This window comes from Genypterus blacodes, unplaced genomic scaffold (genome assembly GCF_046128005.1).
Source record: "Genypterus blacodes isolate CSIRO-AG114 ecotype Tasmania unplaced genomic scaffold, CSIRO-AGI_Gbla_v1 ptg000386l_1, whole genome shotgun sequence".
NCBI lineage: Eukaryota > Metazoa > Chordata > Actinopteri > Ophidiiformes > Ophidiidae > Genypterus > Genypterus blacodes.
In genome coordinates, this window is record NW_027467165.1 from 71089 (window position 1) to 92633 (window position 21545).

General features: G+C 49.6%; 3 protein-coding genes across 3 annotated transcripts; 1 reads left to right on the forward strand and 2 right to left on the reverse strand.

The window, feature by feature from the left end:
* Positions 1 to 2030: 2030 nt before the first annotated feature.
* On the reverse strand, positions 2031 to 3977 carry LOC142989182 (neuronal pentraxin-2-like). Its single transcript, XM_076138612.1, has 2 exons — positions 3802 to 3977; positions 2031 to 3573 (listed from the first exon to the last, which is right to left on the reverse strand). Exons 1-2 carry the CDS (start codon positions 3970 to 3972, stop codon positions 3364 to 3366), a joined length of 381 nt encoding a protein of 126 aa, XP_075994727.1. The 5' UTR covers positions 3973 to 3977; the 3' UTR covers positions 2031 to 3363.
* A 543-nt stretch (positions 3978 to 4520) lies between these two features.
* On the reverse strand, positions 4521 to 9750 carry LOC142989184 (uncharacterized). Its single transcript, XM_076138615.1, has 4 exons — positions 9434 to 9750; positions 6494 to 7628; positions 4870 to 5797; positions 4521 to 4789 (listed from the first exon to the last, which is right to left on the reverse strand). The coding sequence occupies exons 2-4, from the start codon at positions 7220 to 7222 to the stop codon at positions 4521 to 4523; spliced, it is 1926 nt and encodes a 641-aa protein (XP_075994730.1). The 5' UTR covers positions 7223 to 7628; positions 9434 to 9750.
* Positions 9751 to 14406: 4656 nt separating this feature from the next.
* LOC142989191 (voltage-dependent calcium channel gamma-6 subunit-like) lies at positions 14407 to 16878 on the forward strand. The gene is made up of 6 exons (XM_076138622.1): positions 14407 to 14583; positions 14804 to 14914; positions 15047 to 15155; positions 15635 to 15709; positions 16436 to 16573; positions 16658 to 16878. The coding sequence occupies exons 1-6, from the start codon at positions 14407 to 14409 to the stop codon at positions 16876 to 16878; spliced, it is 831 nt and encodes a 276-aa protein (XP_075994737.1).
* Positions 16879 to 21545: the final 4667 nt, after the last annotated feature.

Consider the following 21545-nt stretch of genomic DNA (forward strand, 5'->3'; position numbering starts at 1 on the left):
TCTCCACCCAGGAGCCGTCGCCCCCGTCAGCCCCGCCCCCCCTCAGGCCCTCTCCCTGGCTCAGACTCTGGGCCTTCAACCACAGGAACCTCTGAGGAACGAGCAGGAGAAAGAGCAGGACCCTTTACACCTACAGCTTCATGTAGATCTGATCTCTATAGATCCAGAATCAACCTGAAGGCCTCAGAATAAACAAACACGATGACGTCACTGCCCTCAGCGCTCCTCTCCCCCTGTGGATCATACAGGTATTACCCCACAAAGTGCCATTATGTTTATAAACATATTGGTGATAGAGTTACAGCACACAGGATCAAAGGTGTGTGTGATGTCCTGACTGTGTCTCCTGTACAGGAGGTTAAAGGTCAAACCACAGATTTGTCCCTGCAGACGTCTCTCCATACTTCTTAGAGCTCTTTAATCTATTCTTAACAGTGAAGCTGAGGGCGTCAGATTCACTGTGTGTGTGTGTGTGTGTGTGCGTGTGTGTGTGTGTGTGTGTGTGATATTTCACATTGAAGCATCTCACATGTTTACAACCGGACAGATGATAAATGTATCTTTAATGACTTTTGATGCACGAATCAATCAGACGGGCCGAGTGAAGACATGAAGACCTGAACCTGAGTCATCATGGAGTCAGGACCAGATACAGACTCAGCATTAAATATGAACTTTAAGAAGGAGGTAGAAGATATAATTCATCCAAAGTACTGGAGACATATGTTAGAAAGAATACAGATTGAACAGAAGATAATAATGCGTGTGTGTGTGTGTGTGTGTGTATTCACCTGCTCCTTCTCTGTCCTGACTGTGACCACAGCGCCCCCCAGTGTCATGCAGCGGTACTGACTGCTGATCCAGCCAAAAGGGGCAGAGCTCACACTGTCGCTCTGGGCCACAGAGCAACACGCAGAAGAAGAGATCAGTCAAGTCTTAATCTGAACCTTCCTACTTTCTATTCATATTTTACTTTTTTCAACGGCCAAGCACAGACGTGTGCCCAGGCTCTGACTTATTGAATGGTGGCCTTTGATTGGTTGAGTCAGATCTCAGGCCTGTTGCTCACAACAACCTTGGGCCAATCACAGGCTCCCATTCATTTATTGCTGGGAGTGGGCTCAGCCAATCATAGGCATTCACTCTGGAAGTGAGGGCTGACCTGGCCAATCAGAGGCCTCAGCGCAGTAAGCCCCGCCCATAAGTAGTGATGTCACCAACTATGATATCAGGCAGCAACTTTACACCACACACACACACACACACACACACACAGAAAAGAACTTACACACTGTCCCATCACCTGTTTCCATGGATACAGGGTAATAAAGGGTGCGTGGGGAGAAAACAGAGCAGAGTGACAGATGTAGAAAAGCAAAGATGAGACCAGTGAGAAGAAGCAGAGCCTCAGTCCTCTCTGCAAACCTGATCCAATGATTGATCCATTAGAAACAAGGATGGAGTTCCTTCTGGATTCTGTTTCCACCTGCAGGAGCGGACCTTAACACATGTGTGTGTAAAGGCATCAGGCTCAGTGCAGGGACGCATACATGAGACAAAATGGAGGTGCAGTAACATGTGGACAGAGCGTTCAAATTTAGAGACGCTCCAAAGGGTCCTTTAAAACATGAAGACAGGGAGTGTAGCTTCAATATAAAGTGAACGAAATCTATAAGGTAAGAAAGAGTTAATCTGTCAGACTGATGCATTGTGGGTCATGATGTAAACATGTACCTTTCTCTGCAGACGTCGGCTCTGTTTCCTGCAGATTCACCGACATGGTTTGATCCATAAAGTGCTTCCTGTCAGACTCACAGCCTGAGAACCACAGTGTCCAGCAGCTGATCCCCATTATGACATCATCCCATCATAACTAACACCTGCTCCTTCTCCTTTAGACTCTCTGATGAACAGAATGAAGCATGGATCCACCTGACGGCTAAGAAGTGAAGCCATGATCCACACAGAGACACAACAACATACATGTGCAAATGTCTGGATTCATCAAATATGCATCATTTTATTCAAAACCCTGAGTATTTACATGTACAGTCTTTTATCGGGCCTGTTCCTCCTCTGCAGACTGAACACACTGGGAGGAACAAACACCCTCACACAGACGAGCCCAACCAAAGGCCTCCTGACCTCCACAGCTCCATTATAAAGTTTCATCCTATAAACTAAAGTTTCCTGCAGCGTCAAAGAGACAGAGAACCACCACCCTCTGATTAAACTTTTCTCTCGCGCGTTTTGTCAATTTAATTGATGGCCAGGGGGCGTGTCCACTGGAGAGATCTTTTCCATCGCTATGGCAACAACAGATACAACCAGCAGAGGGTGCAGTAAACAAACGCAGCTCGTCTTTAAAGTGCTATGTACTTATTTACAATGTTGTAATAAATAATTTAAATTCCACATAAAATACTTGATAAAGTCAAACTTTACATGTGCAAAAATATAATTAACCCCTTATGTTGACTTGAACTTGAACTTGAAAGAGCTACAAACAGATCAACAACGACCATTTCACCTCTGTAGCTCCTCTGAGCACGTGCAAACAAGTTCATATATGTGTGTGTGTGTGTGTGTGTGTGTGTGTGTGTGTTTGCGCGCGTGTCGTTGTCATGCAGGCAGAGCTGGCTGACCGGTGTGAGCACAGAAATAGGCGGGATCAGATGAGTTCACCTCAGTTTAATAATCCCGCTGTAAGCCTCCGGTTGCCATGGAGACACAGGTCTCACTGCAGTGACACGCTGATGAAGAGTTAACTTGCTTTAATGCAGTCGTGGCCGTGACGTGTCCTGTCTGACATTGAGCAGAGGGACAGAGACGCTGAGGACAGAGACGCTCCTCAGGTCGATGCTGCATTATAAAGATGAAACATTCAGAGGAGGAGGTTAGAATGTTCAGAGAATAAAGTCTTACTTCAGTCATAAAAAAGCTCTATTGTAAAAGCAGATATATATGTACATATACTCTAAATCTCTCAGATCCTCTCAGTGTGCATGGAGGTGTCACTGTCATAGTTCAGGTCTTCATCTTCATCTTCATCTTCAGCTTCATCAATGGAATCCTATTACCAGTTTCAGCTGATAAGTCCTGTGAGGGAGCGAGGAAGCAAGGGAGCGAGGGGACAAGGCAGAGAGGAGGGGATCAAGAGATCAGGAAAGCGAAACAACTGTGAGTTCACTGCAGCTCGCCAACAGGGAAAATCAGAAAATCAGGCCAAGCTGTGATATTAACGAGTCCTCAGCTGTGATCTGGGACCGAGTCCCGTCTCCTGCCTCGTCCCGGCGGGTGTGTCATCGATCACAGAAGACAGACGCTCACGCAGCGCCGGGCATGGAGGTTGAGTCAGGCTCCTTAGTGGCAGGGGACAAAGGGGGACTTGGTAAGACCGCCGTGCAGCTCCACCGTCTCCTCGGACCAGGACACCACGTCACCGGCCAGGTGGACCTCACAGGACGCCTGGCTGTGGATCTCGCTGGCCGTCAGGACTCTGGACCACAGCTGGAGATCAGCCATGTCACCCACGAAGGACTGAGTGACATCGAAGCGTCCGCCCATCATGTCCTGTGGAGATTTAATGTCAACACTGAAATGGGTAACAAGACAGAATCTCAGCAGACAGTGAGCGACTAGAGAAGGAACCTCTAATTCTCCATGTGGTGGTTGTAGGTCACTATGTGAGATGTTCTGAGCGCTCCTCCTGACAGCTTCTACCTGGGGTCACGCCTCTCCGCATGTTCTCACCCAGAGGGAGCTGCTCCTCTTCCCAGGAGGTCTGTCAGAGTGTCTTACCTGTTCCTGCCCCATGATGAAGACCCCTCCTGGTCTGATGGGGTGCCAGGCAGACAGGTTCTGCCCCGAGCCTTTCTTCACACCGTCCTGGTAGGCCTCCCACTGGCCGTCACGCGTGGCCCACGTCATGCACACATGGTGCCACTTTCCATCTGTCAGGATGATGGGCATCGTCGCTGCCTTGGTACAGACAGACAGACAGGCAGACAGGCAGACAGGAGGAGCAGAGGAGGAGGTGTGACAGAGATGAAGCTGTGATATAAAGACTGTGTGACTGTGTGATTGATCGGCTTCCTAATTGGTCTTTGTGCGAGGCAAAGAAAACAAACATGACAGCTAATCTCTACTGCCAATGTCACGTTTACAGACAATTAGGCCACTTCATTAAGATAACAGGATTAACTGCGTCCTTAATGTGTTTGTTGAGCTTGTGGCGCCGGGTCAGAATACCACAAACATAATCTTTGTTTCAGGGAAAAGGGACGGACATGTGAGAGCTGGAAGGATCATTAAGTCACATTAAAGACTCCTGAGTGACAGAGACGACTCAACCATGATCTGTGTTCATGTTGTTGTCATCGTAACATGAAACATGTGTCCATGTTAGACCGGGGGGATGGAAGGAAAAGGAAGGGGGGTAGTTACAGTTCCCCCATTTACATTTGGTAGGTGTGTCAGTCTCACTTTACTAATCTTTGCTGTGGAACGTTCCGGATGGATCAGGAGGAGCTCAGTACCTTGTCATTGATCAGCAGCTGCATCGGGTTTCCGCCCCATTCCAGCAGCACCAGTTCATTAGCTTGTCCAGGCACGGCGTAGGAGAAGGGAGTGCCCACACCGGGACCTGCGCCCGCCTTCAGCCACAGGCAGACGGTCAGCGCCGACAGGTCGCTGACCACCGAGCGCTTCATCTGAGCGTACATGTAGTTGGTCCTCATGGGGAAGTCCAGATGGAAAGTGCTGGGAATCTTTGGCTTCTTGTTGTTTCCTGTTGAGACAGAGAGCACAGAGATGAGATTATATACTGTATATGTGTGTGTGTGTGTGTGTGTGTGTGTGTGTGTGTACCATGGTTGCTAAGGTGCAGTTTGTTGAGCACGATTTCCAGTTTGTCGTGTCCAGCTCCCCGCATGGTCGTCTCTTTGAGGCCAGGGCGATGACCGTGGCTGTTGCGGTGGTCGTCGTGGTAGTCGTCATGGTGATCATCGTGGTGGTCGTCGTGGTGGTTGTCGCGGTGGTCATCGTGGTGGTCATCGTGGTGATCGCCATGGCCGCCATTGTGTTGATCACTGTGGTGGTCGTCACGGTAGCTGTGGCCATGACGAAAGCGCCGGTGGTCATCGTGGCGATTGTTGCTGCGATGATTGTTATGGTGGCCGGGGCTGTGGTGGTCATCATGATGGCTGTCGTGGTGATGGTTGCCATGGTAATTGAGACTGGAGCCACGGTGGTTCCTGTCGTAGCGGTGGTCATAGTGTCGATCGTAATGGTGACTGGTGTGATGGTTGTTTTGTAGGTAGTAGGGACGTTCATCATTGTGGCCATTGCTATGGTGATCGTCATGGTGGTCGTCATGGTGACCATTGCCGGGCTGGTAATCGTGGCGGCCATTGCTATGGTGATCATCGTGGTGGTCATCATGGTGGTCGTCACGGTGACCATTGCTATGATGATCATCATGGTGGTCATCACGGTGACCATTGCTATGATGATCATCATGGTGGTCATCATGGTGGTCGTCGTGGTGATCATCATGGTGGTCGTCACGGTGACCACTGCTATGATGATCATCATGGTGGTCATCATGGTGGTCGTCATGGTGATCATCATGGTGGTCGTCATGGTGACCATTGTCATGGTGGTCATCATGGTCATCGTGGTGACTGTTGTCGTGGCGATCTCGGTAGTAGTCTTGCAGCTGCACCTGTAGAGCATTGATCTTCCGCTGGAGGAGGTCCCTCAGGGAGCTGGAGTAGGAGCTGGAAGAGTTCCTGGCCTGGAGACACACACACACACACACACACACACACACACACACACACACACACACACACACACACACACACACACACACACACAAACACACACACAAACACACACACACACACACACAAGGTGTTTTTGTTTAGCTGTTCCTTCAGGAATTTGCTTCAGGATTTCTGGAAGTAATCACAGCCAAACACTCGGCTGTGTTTCCTTATCTTCCCTACCAGCAAATCCAGATTTGTCCCCTGCCATTACGCACCAGGATTAATGTCCTCGTCAGGGAGGATGAGGCTAAGTGGAGGTGAGGGCGGTCAGCATCCTGCAGCGTGTAATACATGAAGGAGCTACCTGCTAAACCTGCTATACATCCTTCTCCCAGCGTCAGTGCCTGGGACCGGGACCTCCATCCTCTCCCTTTGACCCCTGTCAACTCACACTCCTGTCTCCACCTGACTGGCAGGCACAAGGGTCGTTTTAGGTCAAGGGTGAGACCTAATCCATCCTAAAGCAACTTCTTGTTCAGGCTCAAACCTGGGCGAGTGCAGTTTAATTATGGAAAGCAATGCCACTGTTATGGAAGCATCCATGCCCGAGTTAAAGGCTCATTCCTCTGAGTGCTTAGTTGTTGGATTCTCTACTTGATTAAAGCGTAACACCAAATATCAAAACGTCAACTCTGTAGGGGTCGATGGCTTTTTGCACTCACCTCCAGGGTTTCCAGGCGCTCCTTCAGCGTCTGCAGGGTTTTCCCCGTCTGCTCTGGAGAGAAGGCTCCATGTTTGCCGTAGGAGGGGCTCTGCCTGTGGTGGGGGTCCGAGCGGTGGCTGGTGTGAGGGTAGCGGTGATCGTTGCTGTGGTACGGCTCGTGATGTGACGATGACGACGAGTGGTGGTCGTCACGATGGTTGTTGTAATGGCTGTCGTGGTGGTTGCTATGGTGATTGTCATAACGGCCGACGCTATGGTGACCGCCGAAGCCCTCGCACAGTGTGAGCTTTGCGGTCAGCTCCCTGATGGTCTCCCGCTGGTCCAGGATGGTCTCCTTCTGCCTCACAAGGCTCTCACGAAGGTGCAAGATGGTGGCTTTGGCCTCTTCGGACAGGACGCCCCGCCGGCTGCTGCCGTTACTGTGTCCGTTACTGTGTCCGTTACTGTGTCCGTTGCTGTGTCCGTCATTGCTGGGTCCATGGGGAACACTGGGTGGGGAGTAGCAGCTAGGATCGGCTTCAGGTGGGATTGGAGTGCAAACAAATTTGGGGCTAATTCCATAATCAAGTTCCTTGCCGGTCAAACTCCCCACTGATGCTGCACATGATATGAGGGAGCAGAAGATGAGAGAATGTAGCTGAACTGGAAGAAAGCTCAGTGAAGCTCCACCCCTCTGCTGCCATCGAGACAAAGGAGAGAGACTCAAAGAACTGATGTCTTTGGCCATAATTGATTAGATTCCAGTTGATACCTTGTCAAACGACAGGCGTCCCCAGCTTTACCTGTGCCCTGATGCACACCAGGAGAGGAGGGCATTTGCAGTGGATTGGCAGCTATCTAGATGAAGCACGAGCCATGAGGCGTCATTAATCCCTTTCAGAGGACGACTGAAGTAAAGGTAGAACTCCAGAAACCCTGAAAGACGCACTGCTGGTGCTGCCAGGCTCTCACACTGACCCTGAGGTGTCACGTCAGGTGATCTGGCTCCATGTTAAGACGCCGAGCTGCCAGAGCTCGTCTGACGCATCTCAATGACGTCTGATGCTTCTTTAAAGTAGAGAGATCAGGAGACCTGCCAACCAGATGATCCCTCTTGTTTCCGGACCTCCTGTGTCGGACGGCCAGAATAATCCCTTTAATTTGAGGAGAAGGAGAATAAGATGAAGGAAGATGAAGACATGAATGAAAACACTGAGATCAGGTTTACTTGAGTTAGAGTGTCGCCTGCTTCAAACAAGTCAGTACATGAACCTCAATGCTAAATACCATTAACATACATGTTAGTCATTAGGCTCCACCTGTTAGAGCTTCAGTCAGGCCTGAGGTTCTGAACCCGACCCAGTCCCGTGACCCAAGGGTGCCGTCTGAGTCCAACCTGACATTTACCAAACCACACAATGACATCACACCTCAGCGTAGTCAGATGAATTTGTGTCTTTTCACTGGAGCATGGCCCGAGCTCCTCCTCCAACTCCTCCTTCTCCTTGGCTCTGAGCTCACCTCAGTGATGACCCCTCCTCCCTCCTCCCTCCCTCCCAGCTGGCTAACCATATGATGAGTCATGAAATAAGATCAATCAGACCGGTAGCTCCCGAGTGAACAGCAGACAGTCCAGCTCCTGGTCTGGGTCAGAGGTCAGCACCCCTGAGGTTGTTACAAAGGAAAAGCCTCATTAAGAGACGTCACACAGGACCGGGCTGAGAGGGAATACTTGTGATTCCATGGAAAGCTCCGAGGCTCAGGAGGGGAGAGTGATAATACAGCAGCGGTGAGCACAGAGCGGCCAGCACAGAGCGGCCAGCACAGAGCTCATGTTTCTCTGCAGCACCATCACAGAGGTGCCGCCACACTTCTTCTCCTCAACAAACAGCAAAGATCACACAGATCTGTGATGCATAGAATAGAGCCACATAGAACAACAGAACGCTGTGAAACAAAAGCTCCTCTACATGAATCACACACAAATGTGTTCACCATGGCCCCAGGAAGCGTTTCCCTACGACCTTTGACCCTGGAGAGGCTAACATCCAGGTGCCTTCTCACATCGGAAGTCTGAGCGATGAGGATCTGTGGAGGAAATGGAAACGTGCCGATCTCTGACTCTGCACCTGTGAGGCGCTGGATTTTCCTCATTTGGTTTGGCCTCTTTGAGCCTTGTGGGAGGAGTCAAACCAAGGTCTCAGCGCCGCACGTGGCCTCAAGCCCATCGGCAAAACAAACACGAGACTTCAAACAAAGTATGAAGCCATTTTCCTGTTTTCCTTTCCAGAGAATGTGTGTTTTACTGGATCAAGCACTGGATCTGCAGTGAAGCTGGAGCTCTGACTGCAGGGTGCAGATTAGACTTACATAAGCAAAGAAGCACACACTTAAGCATACAAACAGTATTTCAAGATACTTCATTTAGCCAGAAACTATGAGTACAAACTGTAAAACTACTCACACAAAACCACAAACACATCGTATCTTTATCACACTTCCACCCTGAGCAGCGTCGCCGTGCAGCATGGGCAGGATTCCACTGCGGCCTGCTCTAAAGCCTCATACACACTTACATAACAGAGTCAACCACATCATCTGCATACAGTTGAACCCAAAAAAAACACACACACACACACAAAAAAGTAGAACATTCAAGCAAACAGCATGGATCAACCAGACATCCTCATTATTTACCTCAGTGCCAGGAAACCACCGCAACCTGCTGCCATCAATCAAGAGGTCTTCAGTTCTTTCTATAAACAAATTGAGTTGAATAAAAAAGTTTCATGTCTCAGAAACTCTGTTAGAGCTGCGAGGAAGACATGAAACATCTCTTACCTGACTGAGGTTTGAGTCTGTTTACTCAGCACACTGATCAGCTTGAGGAGGATTACTTTAACCCCCCCCACCCCTCTCTCTCTCTCTCTCACTCCCTTCTCTACATTTCCAGCCTCACCTTTCTCCCATGACTCCCACCTGCCGTAGCCTCATGCTGGTCTTCCTCCCTGTTGAATCCGGCCTTCCTTCCTCTGTTTGGATTCAGGAGCGCTGTAAACAAACAGGACATTGGTTACAGGTCCAGGTGTGTGTACCAGTCTGTGACACACCTAAATGATCGCACACAATAGATCATACATCATAGAAGAGGCGAGGTTGTTGTGTGAACATGCTAACTGTTCTAAGGAAAGATCTGCTCTGGACTTTGTTGGCGTTATTGTTTGGTGTCGCTGCTCTTTGTGACTTCCTGGATGCTCAGTGTGTGTTTGTGTTTTCTTGTCGATGTCCTTTTACTAAAGCAGGAAATGAGCTGGGCTCCATGTGAGAGGTGTGGGCGTGGAGTGTTGGTGATAGTAAGAGCGGGCGTGTGAAAGCTACACACAGTGAGAAGCGTCCAGAACAAGCCTGGTGTCTGCAGTGCATGCTGCTCTATTTCCAGAGTCTGTGGGTGTATGAATCGATCGCTCTGCGTCTCTCTGATGGATTTCTCCCTGTGTGAGTTTGGAGCGCCGCTGTTAAATGGCAGCTGACATTTAGCATGGATTGAACATTTGTGCTATGAAACCAGAGTCCTGCTGGAGATCCTGTGTGTTTATGCAGCAGCTCACTAAAGGTCCAAACTGTTTGAGAAGCACAAAGCCCACGGCCTAAAGACAGAAGACAAACATCTTAAATAGTCATTAAAACCCTCTAACTCACTTAGACCAAGGAGTCGTTGACCCTCGGCCTCAGCAGAACCTCTGCAAAGCCTCTCAGGAGTGATAAAGCTTAACTGGGGAAAGGAAAAGGGGGAAGGATCCTCACTCATCCTCAGCCGTTTGTGTGTGTGAGGGTTGATCACGGCCCGGTAGAGACGGTCAGAGGCCACGGGACGCTCTGGACGCCTGCAGACCCACAGATGTCTGCTCCTTCTCCACTCTCAACATCTACAGCTCAATGTGTTCACTTTCTTTGGCTGTACATGTAAATACTGTATGTATACAGACAATGAAGTCAATTCTGTTCTGTTCTTGCTGATTAGACAAACCTTTGCTCCGTGTCATGAGGGGGAGGGGGGGGGGGGGGGGGGGGTCACCCAGGGGTCTGCAGCTTACAGGTCTGGACCTTCTCCAGGCCTAAGCGGGTCTCATAAGCCTGTTTGATCCTGACCTTCTCACCCCAGAGGGATAAATCCACTTCTTTGTCTCCGGTATTCTGGTGATGACAGAGCAGTAACAACCTGGCTTAGTCCTGTCAGCCTCAGCTCAGGTCAGAACCGGCCACAGTTTGGTGCAGGACTAGAAAATGAGTCTAGATATGAATCGGTGTGTAGCACAGAAACAACAGAGTGTTGCTGCTATGAGCGCCTCTTCCTCAGATCAGCTCATGTATCATTATAGATGATGTCATATCTAACGCGTCCCGTTTACTCACATATTCGCCGAAATCGCAAAGAACTGATCCGCTTAGTCTGATGAGGGCCTCAGTCACAGGGACTCAAACACACACACACACACACACACACACAGGATGATGTCATACTTGTCTCTCTGCTCGGCGGTTGACTGAAGCTCCATTTGTCTTTGGTTCCTGTATAATTTCCATAACGAATGGTGAAGAAGCTGGAATGCTAATGATCCAGGCCGACGCTGACCTGCAGGTCGGCTCTGACGCACACGCATGATTGTGTCTAATTATCACTCACGCACAAGCAAACGGATAGAGGGAGGAAGAGGACGGATAACAGACGGAGAGGAAACCAACAAAAGGAACGACCTGTGTGTGTGTGTGTGTGTACACCTGTATGATGTATGAGTCACAGAGAACAAAGTGAAACTTTCCCACATCCCATTACTAAAGTAGAAACAACTATGAAGCTCTTTACCTCCATGAAGGTTTATGTTTGAACTTTGTTTTGCTTGTTTGAGACTAAAATCCAGCAGAGTGAAGAAGAGTGAACGTGTGTGAACCTGAGCACCAGCGTCAGATCAGAGGGAGAACCTGTGGCTGTGAGGAACAGATTCATCTTCTCTTCCTCCTCCTGTCTCCTATCTCTCCTAGTGTTAATGGAAGCAGAGAAGAAGAGCAGCATGGTTACACAACAACACCACCCCTCCCTCTCTCTCCCCTCCCCCCCCCTCTCTCACTTTCACTCTCTGGATTCTTCTCCTCTGTCGTCCATCCTGTCCCTCCTGTAGTTCTTTGTCCTTTATGCTGGAACACACACACACACACTTATTGCAATGCAAAGCACATCTGACTGCAGTATTTATTTTCTCTCACTCCCCCCCCCCCTCTCTCTCTCTCTCTCTCCCTCTCCCTCTCCCTCCCCCTCCCTCTCTCAGCAGGAGTTCCTCTCTGGCCCTCTGATCAGTTGAATGCAGAAGGATTGATGCATCTCTTTGGTTGAGCAGTGAGATGTTTGTCCTTCATGCTGCAGGTTGTTTGTGTTTACATGGAGGTTCAGTTTGCTTCTTTCATTCAGAGCCAACAAAGCCAGAGCAGAAGGTATTCAGGCCAGAGTCCCAGTCAGGTTTAGCTGGAACACGTCCACCCTTTACATCCAGTTAAATATAAACCTCTGCATGTCTCACTCTGTCTCACCCTGTCTCCCTCTACCTCACCCTGTCTCACTCTACCTCACACGGTCTCACCCTGCCTCGCCCTGTCTCACTCTGTCTCCTTCCTCCCTCAGGCTGCTGGAAACCGTGAGAACTTCACAATAAAGAGGACCTGAAGGCTTCAAACACCTCAAAGTGACGTGATGTGCCGACACATTTGAGCAGAACGTAGAGTAAATATGTATTCTATGCAGTGCTGAGTGTCAGAATGAGGCCAGAGAGGCCTCAGCATGCAGACGGAGCGGCGGTGACTCTGTGTGTCATCGGGCTCAGGAGGAACGTGCAGCTGCATCTTTATGTTCTGAGGTGTCAAATCTACAGTTTCCTCTTCAATCAGCCGGGTGGAAGCAGCGAGGGCAGACACGAAGCTCACAGCCCGGGTCAGCCTGACACGAGACCCCCGCTGAGCCTGAGGACGGCTTTAATGTCATTAACAGGTGGAGGGCAAAAATAGATTACACACACACGCACAGAGAGAGGGGGGGGGGGGGGGGGGGAGTGAGAGAGAGAGAGAGTGAGAGGGAGAGTGAAAGTGAGAGAGAGACAGAGAGAGGGGGGAGAGGGGGAGAGAGAAATAGAGAGAGAGAGGGAGAGAGAGGGACAGAGAGGGAGAGAGAAAGAGAGAGAGAGAGGGACAGAGAGGGGGGGAGAGAGGGAGTGAGAGAGATGGAGAGATAGAGTATAAGTGAGAGAGAGAGACACACACACACACAGCATGGAGGTTGTGTGTTGTGCCTCATTTCCTCACAGCAGAGACGAGCACAACGTTAACATAAACAAACAGATACACTTACACACCACATGGTGTGACCACACACACACACACACATTTTAGGCATTTACCTCATGGAACACACAGGAGCCTGCAAGCTTACACCAAGGCATGCACGCACACACACACACAGACGCACACGCACACGCACACGCACACACACACACACACACACACACAGGCCCTACCTAGAGAAGTAATGTGGAGCTACTGAGGCCTCCGCCCCCTCCCCCCCTCTCTCTCTCACTCTCTCTCGCCCTCCGTCACTCCTCTCTGAGCCGCACACACACAGGAAGCAGGTCAGCAGCTTGTTACTGTCATTGTTGTGATGTTTGTGAGGCTTTGTGTGAAAGAGTGAAGAACAAAGCATGGTTTGATTTCATACGCTGCCAAACTCTGAGCTGAATAAAAGTCCAGACGTCTGTGTGTGTGTGTGTGTGTGTGTGTGAGAGAGCAGGACGCTGCTGTCACAGTGCGTGTGTGTGTGTGGTTCCTCCATGCTGCTCTGAGCTCCTCTGCCTCAGTTTGGATGAAGGTTTGAGTCTCATTTATGTGTTTAATCTGGACTGAAGGTTGTTTGGTCGCTGCTCTTCTCTCACTGTGATTCTATTCTGTGTGAAGAAAATGAAGCAAAGCTAAAGTTTCCTCCTGCAAACGAGCTGCTGTACAAAAGAGAAGCTTCAGAGATGCTAAACAGACAAGCTGTCAATCAAACTCTCTGACGCCATCCCATCTGCTCAGTGTCCCTGAACGCCTCATGTGGCTGAAGGTCCTGAACTTGTTTATGAGAATCAAGTAAACAATCAGCAACTTCATGTTCTTACCTCTGCTCTGTAACAGTTTGATGTTTTGAGATATGAATGGAATCAAAAGTGCAAGAGTTTCTACAGAGCAGAGAGTCCCAGAGAGTCCCAGAGAGTCACAGAGAGTCCCAGAGAGTCCCAGAGAGTCCCAGAGTGTTTAGTCTGCAGCTGGTTAACATAAGCAGCACTGATGTGAGGTCCATGGATGCGTTCTCCCAGGGGGATGAGTCACGTCTGTTGTCACTGCATCCCTCAGAAATGCAGCCGGACAGCTGCTTCCCACACACACCCCCCAAAATTGTCAGTTTTCACTCAGTGTGCATAGCAGTGCTGCAGGGCACGGGATGGAGGTGGATCAGTGTTTTTCGTACATGAAAATAAGAATAAAGACATGTTTTAGTTTCTTGTTGTTACTCCTCTGTTTGACTCCCTTCTCTCTCTCTCTCTCTCTTGTAGGATTCATCTCTTCATTCTCACATGACCTCCTCCTCTTCATCATGATGCCATTATCCATACTGTGTCCGTCTGAGCCAACGTTTCTCCTCCAGACTTTGGTCAGCTGAGGGCCGCTCCAGATCCTGATCCTGATCCGAGTCCAGATCCTGATCCAGATCCAGATCCAGATCCAGATCCCAAGCGCTTCCTGCTTAATCCCTTCCTTTCTGTCAGACTCGTTCATTGTTGTCTCTCTACCTTCCTCTCATACTCAGGGCAGGGAAGTGAAGCTCTCATCCCTCAGTCTACTTTGTCTTACCACATGTGGTCGACCTTCTTTGCCACAGAGGAGGTCCTGGGCCTGGGGGTCCCAGGAGCAGGGGGGCCAGGTGGGGCTCAGAGTCTGAGCGCCCTGATGATCGGACGCGGTGCGCACGGGAACAAACGGCGCCGAACCAACTCAACAGGACCCGCCATGAGCGAAGCCCAGGAAGGCAAGGTGACGGCTCTTACACCGTAGGCATTCTCCCTCAGGTTGCATAAAGGTGCTGGATGAGGGAGCGAGCAGTGATGAGCTTCTATTCATGTTGGTTTGAAGTTGCTGAATTGTCAGAACTCTCAGATGTCACTAAGTTCTCTTTCCTCTCTCTTTAGGCGGTTGTTGTAGCGAGTCGATCATGTTCACTTTGTAATTACGCCGCTCTGTCTTTGGTCACCAGATCAAGTTGGCGTTCTTCGTGGCCATCGTGGGCGTGGTCCTGACCGTGCTGGGGGTGGGGACAGAGTTCTGGGCGGAGCTGTCACCGCCCAAGGGTTTCTACAACAACCAGGTCAGTCCCAGACGCAGTAGCTCCTCCCCCTTTCTGCTCAGTGGAAGCGTCCATCTCCTCCACACACGGCGGTTTTGAGAGCAGGTTTGTGTCGAAGCTTGTTTCCTGTTACAGCAGCTCTTCTGTCTGCAGACCTGTCTCACCACTCACTACGGCCTGTGGAAGGGCTGCACTAGGACCCTGTGGGTGGCCGACATCGACCCGGAGAGAGAGAGCTGCGGCCCTGCAGAGCTGCCTGGAGGTGAGCACACTGAGACACGACGACACAAACAAAAGGGAAGCAACATGACGTACAAATAAACAATCATGAGTCAAGGAAATCAATAAGAAGGTAGAAAAGAGACGCAGCTCTGGAAACAGAGAAACAGAATTACATTGAAACTGACATTTGTTGAGTTCCAGTGCTGGAAACTGAAGAAATTCACCCACAATGCAGTGGGGATGTGGCTTTCATCGCACTAATTAAGAGTGATGTACAACTGAGACCAAAGCAGAGGGGACGAGAGAGAGGGAGGGAGAGGGAGAGAGAAAGAGAGAGAGAGAGACACCTTTCTCTCCAGCTGCTCTTCTGCCTGTCTTACTCTAAACTGTCTCACATACTGTATTTGTATTCTGTTTTTCTGACTCATCTTCATCTTTCTCTTCTTCCTCCACTCTTGTCTTCATCTCTCTTTTCTTCTCTCTTCATCCTCACCATGTGTTTCTGTTTCTCTCCTGTAGAATCAAACTGCAGCTACTTCAAGTTCTTCACCACGGGAGAAAACGCAGCCATGTTCCAGAAGACCACGCAGAAGAGTGAGTCACACACACACACACACACACACACACACACACCTATCAGAGGCTGTCCTACCTCGTCCGCCCACTCCCTCTCTTCATCCTTTTCTTCTTCTCCTCCTCCTGTTTGTCTCTCTTGCTCTTTTCTTTTCTCTTCTCTCTCTCTCTCTCTCTCTCTCTCTCTCTCCCTCCCTGCCTCCCTCTCTTCACCTCCGTGCTGTTGTCCATTGACGGCTATCTCAGCCTCCTCTTCCTCCCACGCTGCTGTCTAACCTCATTTCCCTTGCAGCTCCATCACAGCACGACACACACATGAAGACGAGCCGACCCACATTACCATCTCCTCCTACACTCGTCTCTAAACGGAGCAATTTCATTCTTTTATCAGTGTGTGGAGAAATCAGTTTGTGCATAATGTGAATGCTAAGTGTGCAGGAGGAACGTCTCCACATCAGAGGATCTCATCAGCTCAATCTAAAGTTTACATCTTATCAAATCCAAGAACATGAATATTCCTCCAGCAGCAGCATGAGAGTGGAGTGGGTGAGAAGATGAAGATGTGAACGTTACATAACTGTGAGATAGAAACTCCTCAATCCTTCAACTCTTCTTCACCGGTGTGTGCAGGATGTTTGGGCTCAGAACCGAACCAGCACCAGTTAGCTCAGTCTATGTAAAACTATGACCCTACAAGGTAACCAAACACACAGCAAACACACACGTCTCTCCTGCTCCCCTGTGCAGATCTGAACATAGCGGCGGCCATGATGGCCCTCTTCAGCCTCTTCCTCATGGTGATGGGCGGCGTCTGCATCTCCATGGCGCTCAGCAAAGAGATCCTGTTCTTCCTGAAGCCGGCGTCCGTCTGCTTCATCCTGTCAGGTCAGAGATTTGCCTTTTAGGAACGATGTCACTTTTCTACAGATTCTCGCCGTGACCAGTTTGACCTCTTGACCCCTCCTGCAGGCCTGCTGGTGCTGTTGTCCCTGATGGTTTTCCACCAGTCGGTCCTGGCCCTCCTGGCCAGCGACCACACGGTTCCCCTTCACCACGAGCTCTCCTGGTCCGTGTCCTGCCTGGGCTGTGCGGGCGGCGTCCTGATGGTGGGCGGGGTTCTCTTCCTCCTGCTGGCTCAGCCCTACAGTCCCTGGCAGAGGTGCCTCCCTCAGAGGGAGGGCAGCAGCTAGTGGCCCGGAGGCGCTACTGCACTTTATCTGGCCTTTCCAGTTTCCCCAAAGGCGTCTGAGCAGAGATCACGTCTGTTCTGGATTATAGCTGCACTTATTTAGCCAGTCAGTTAACTTCACTTCATCATATATCACCTTCATCACCTGTCTAACATGCTCCTTCCTCTCTCTCGCTCTCATGCTCCTTCCTCTTCACCATCTAACACGTTTAGTTCTGAACCATTGCTGTGGCTTTGGTTCCAGATCTATAGATCAGCGTGTAGTTTGTCTTATGTTCACACCACAGCACAGGGGTGACATGATGATGATGATGATGATGATGAAGATGAAGGTCCCAGATGGTGATGTTAGTGCTCAGACATCTCTGGTAAACTCCTCTTTAATGTCTTACTCACTACACTGCAGGTTTGGAGGCAGTTCACCGTTCAAGTGAACAGCTGACTGATCTCCAGCCTGATCAACTTAATGACACACGCTGATGATACTTCTCACTTCCTGTTTGATGTCGAGAACCTTTTCCTGTTTCAATGAGACTTTTGAGCTTCAATTCACTGCTGCTGGTGGATCACAGAGTCCAGTTACAGCAACGAGGGGTTAGAGCTCTGTAGAGGGGTTAGAGCTCTGTAGAGAGGTTAGAGCTCTGTAGAGGAGTTAGAGCTCTGTAGAGGGGTTAGAGCTCTGTAGAGGAGTTAGAGCTCTGTAGAGAGGTTAGAGCTCTGTAGAGAGGTTAGAGCTCTGTAGAGAGGTTAGAGCTCTGTAGAGAGGTTAGAGCTCTGTAGAGAGGTTAGAGCTCTGTAGAGGGGTTAGAGCTCTGTAGAGAGGTTAGAGCTCTGTAGAGGAGTTAGAGCTCTGTAGAGGAGTTAGAGCTCTATTGTCTCTTAACTCTTGGTATTGGTCAAAGCTCTGATGTCGTCCGGATTGTGTCTTTACCTTTGTATCAACAGATGAATTTCTTATTGGATTGGTCTTTATTTTAGGAGACACTTTGAATTTCCTTCAATGAAATGGATCCAGGATGTGATGCAGCAGTGTGTGTGTGTGTGTGTGTGTGTGTGTGTGTGTGTGTGTGAGGAGTACTGATACTGAGAGCTCAGAGTAGCTGTACTCCTGTCTCTGCTGTCTCTGCTGTAAGGTAACCTGAGTGCTGCAGGTACCATAGGAGCCACAGGACTCTGTGCTCTCACTCCTGAAGCCTCTGCCATGTTCTGCTTCTCTGTGGCTGAATGGAAGCTGAACCTTTAACTGTATGGACTTGAGTGTGAATGACATCATTTTATTATTAAACACCACATGAATATTTAATGTCACCATCTCTCTCTTATTTCTCATTTCTCCTGTGTCTCTCGCTCTCTCTCTCTCCTCTGACAGTCTTACAGATCAATCAGCTGCTTGCCTTTAGACTCAAACTCTAATGTAGTTTTTCATCTTTAATTAGACGGTAAACAAGTGTGAGTGACAGGGAAAAGCAATAGAGCCAACATTCCAAACTGGGCTGTGTTGATCTGCTGTAAGCTGAGCTGAAGCTCACAGAGGGAGCAGGACGCCTCTCTTACCTCCTCACATATCAGCCAGGGAAGTCATCAGTCTGAAGCAGCAGGAACGCCGCAGTGGAGCTGTGTCAACATACCGAGAGCCGTGTTACCTTGGCGTGTTCTGTTCTGCATGTATGACACAGACGTGCACAGGTGGATGCAGCATGTGATGGGTTTCCATCCTGCCCCGCCTGGTGGATCCTTGCAGGTTGTCTCCATCAGCACCTTGACCTCCTTCAGGCTCACGTCTCCTTCTGTCTCCCACGCTGTTTGGTCTCTGCAGGCTATATTTAGACGCTGAGGCTGACAGGACTGAGGCAGCAGAAGAGACGCCAACCTGGAAGAGAGCTGCACACACACACACACACACACACACACACACACACACGTCAAACACACCACATTTCTACATACACAACAGCTGATATAATGTGTGTGTACTCCACACACACACACACACACACACACACACACACACACAAACTCGCTGTATGCAAGTATACATGAGAGACACACACTTCAATATGTATGAAAGTGCAGTGTGTGTGTGTGTGTGTGTGTGTGCACCCCTCCCCATTGTCACTCAACATAGAGCATCAAATGATCCGTCTCACATAAATCTGAGCTCTCATTAAGTAGAGGGAGCCGTTAACACCACAGCTCCAGCTTTGAGTCAGCAAAGAGTGCAGCAGGTGTGTGTGTGTGTGTGTGTGTGTGTGTGTGTGTGTGTGTGTGTGTGTGTGTGTGTGTGTGTGTGTGTGTGTGTGTGTGTGTGTGTGTGTGTGTGTGTGTGTGTGTGTGTGTGTGTGTGTGTCTTTTACCTGCAAGCGTCATTCATCCCCATCATCCACTCCACTGGAAAGCAAACACACATCCCAGATGAAACATGAGAGCCTGATGAGTGAAGTGAGACATCAATCCTCTCATCTGAACAGGTTTACTGGCTGAACCCCAGAGAGGGTTCATAACCCAGACACCTCACACACACCTCACACACACCAACATGAGCCTCAGCAGAGAGGCAGAGCAGCAACCAGAGCTGCAGCTCTGCTCTCCTCTGGACCAGGCTACTAGAAACCAGCAGAACTTCCCCAGTAAAGGTCAAAGGTCTGTAAGCACATCTGAGCTCACGTGCTAGATGGTTTGGACCTAAATGTGTTACTGTGGCTCCGCCCACTGAGGTTTAATTCAGTCATTGAGATCATCTGAGCCCTGATAAACATTTACATAACTTCACTCTGTGGGGACTCACGTCTGCTGACCTGAACACGCAAGAGGAACATGAAGCTCTCTGAGCACGCTCTATATATATATAGAGCTTCCTACCACAGAGAGAGAGAGTAAGAGTTAGAGTGAGACAGGGAGCAAAAGTGAGACAGGGAGAGAGAGTGAGAGTGAGAGTGAGACAGAGAGAAACAGAGTGAGAGTGAGACAGTGAGAGACAGAGTGGGAGTGAGACAGAGAGACACAGGGAGAGAGTGAGACAGGGAGAGACAGAGTGAGAGTGAGACCGAGAGACACAGAGTGAGAGTGAGACAGGGAGAGACAGAGTGAGAGTGAGACAGAGAGACACAGGGAGAGAGTGAGACAGGGAGAGACAGAGTGAGAGTGAGACAGAGAGACACAGAGTGAGAGTGAGACAGGGAGAGACAGAGTGAGAGTGAGACAGACAGACACCGAGTGAGAGTGAGACAGGGAGAGACAGGGTGAGAGTGAGACAGAAAGAAACAGAGTGAGAGTGTGACAGAGAGAGAGATTTCCAGCAGTATTCCATGGGGACATGAAGTCTCTTGGTAAGAAGCTCTCTGCTGCAGAGGAACCAACGATCAGTCAGGTTCTTACATCTTTGCAAGAAATTCAAACTTTGCCACTAAGATCCCCTCCGGCTTCAGCTGAGCGTCCTGGTTTGCAGCTCAGACTGCTCTCTGCTCTCTGCCTTATTAAACAGGGGGCACCGTCTTAGTTACTGTCATGTCCGTGTTTAAGGGTCAGATTTGATCTTTCACACTTTTGTTTGGATCTCATATCAGAGGGTTGCTTAGTCCATTCTCAGCACATGGTCATGGTTTATGTGGCAGAAGCATGAAGATGAGAAGTTCCCCTCCTCTCCCTGAGGGTCTGAGCTGCAGTTTTGAACTATTCAAGCACCCACGCTGCTCACCTGCTTTGACCCTCTGAGACTTCAGCCTCTTCTCATTATCACTAAAAGACACCAAGCCTGAAACTGGGATAGGAACCCTGCAGGGTAACGGCACAGGTTTGTAGAGCTGGAAGAAGATTAAACATCAAAGTGAGACATAAATAACTCGGCACCTGGTCTGTCACGTCTGTATTAGCTGCAGGAGAAGGGTGCCGCATGGAGCCGCATGGAGCAGCAGGGAGCAGCAGGGAGCAGCAGGGGGCCGCACTGCTGTCAGACAGCAGCTCCACCTCAGACAGGTCAGCCCGGTCCTTTCTAAGATGAGAGCCAACCAGGTTCTCCTCATGCTTGCCTGGGCTTTTTCCATCACCTCAACACGCCTGCCTGCCATTGCCCTTGAGCAAGGCATTAGACTGCAGACCTGAGAGTCAAATGAGTCAAAAGTGTAAAACTCCAAACAATGCACTGACACAAGTCCTTTTCATATAGAACTTTATTGAATATATATATATATATATGTGTGTATATATACCAGTTATCTGGAGTATGTTCTTGTGAGGATCAGTATATTGTATTGCTTGGTCTTGTCCTTTACACACACACACACGGTTTGCCATTGGCCTGTCTCCTGTGGGAGCGTCAGTAGCCTAAGTATTCAGACGAGGAGCAGGAGGCGGTGGGATTATGGCTTTTGTCTCAGGATAAAAATGTAAGAAGGAACACAAAGTGGACAAACATGAGTACATCTGTCATCTGCCAGAAAAGACAAGACACTCATTCACCACCGCCATGCGTGTGTGTGTGTGATCTGCACACACACACACACACCCCTTTGTTTGCTGGCGTGCTATTCTCAGCAGCATGAGGAAGATGGTACTTAGCATGTTCAACCACTGACAACACCAACACAGACCACACTTAGCTCACTCTCCCAGTACTTAGGCTGCTGTCTACATGTCACAGTCAGGCAGGAAGCCAATGTAGCCCAAAGATAC

Coding starts and splice junctions, on each gene's coding strand:
- LOC142989191 (XM_076138622.1), top strand. CDS start 14,407: ATGTGGTCGACCTTCTTTGCCACAGAGGAGGTCCTGGGCCTGGGGGTC. Junction 15,156..15,634: donor CCCTGCAGAGCTGCCTGGAG/GTGAGCACACTG, acceptor TCTCTCCTGTAG/AATCAAACTGCAGCTACTTC. Junction 15,710..16,435: donor CCAGAAGACCACGCAGAAGA/GTGAGTCACACA, acceptor TCCCCTGTGCAG/ATCTGAACATAGCGGCGGCC.
- LOC142989184 (XM_076138615.1), bottom strand. CDS start 7,222: ATGGCCAAAGACATCAGTTCTTTGAGTCTCTCTCCTTTGTCTCGATGG. Junction 5,798..6,493: donor AGCGCCTGGAAACCCTGGAG/GTGAGTGCAAAA, acceptor GTGTGTCTCCAG/GCCAGGAACTCTTCCAGCTC. Junction 4,790..4,869: donor ACTGCACCTTAGCAACCATG/GTACACACACAC, acceptor CTGTCTCAACAG/GAAACAACAAGAAGCCAAAG.
- LOC142989182 (XM_076138612.1), bottom strand. CDS start 3,972: ATGCCCATCATCCTGACAGATGGAAAGTGGCACCATGTGTGCATGACG. Junction 3,574..3,801: donor TCATCATGGGGCAGGAACAG/GTAAGACACTCT, acceptor AAATCTCCACAG/GACATGATGGGCGGACGCTT.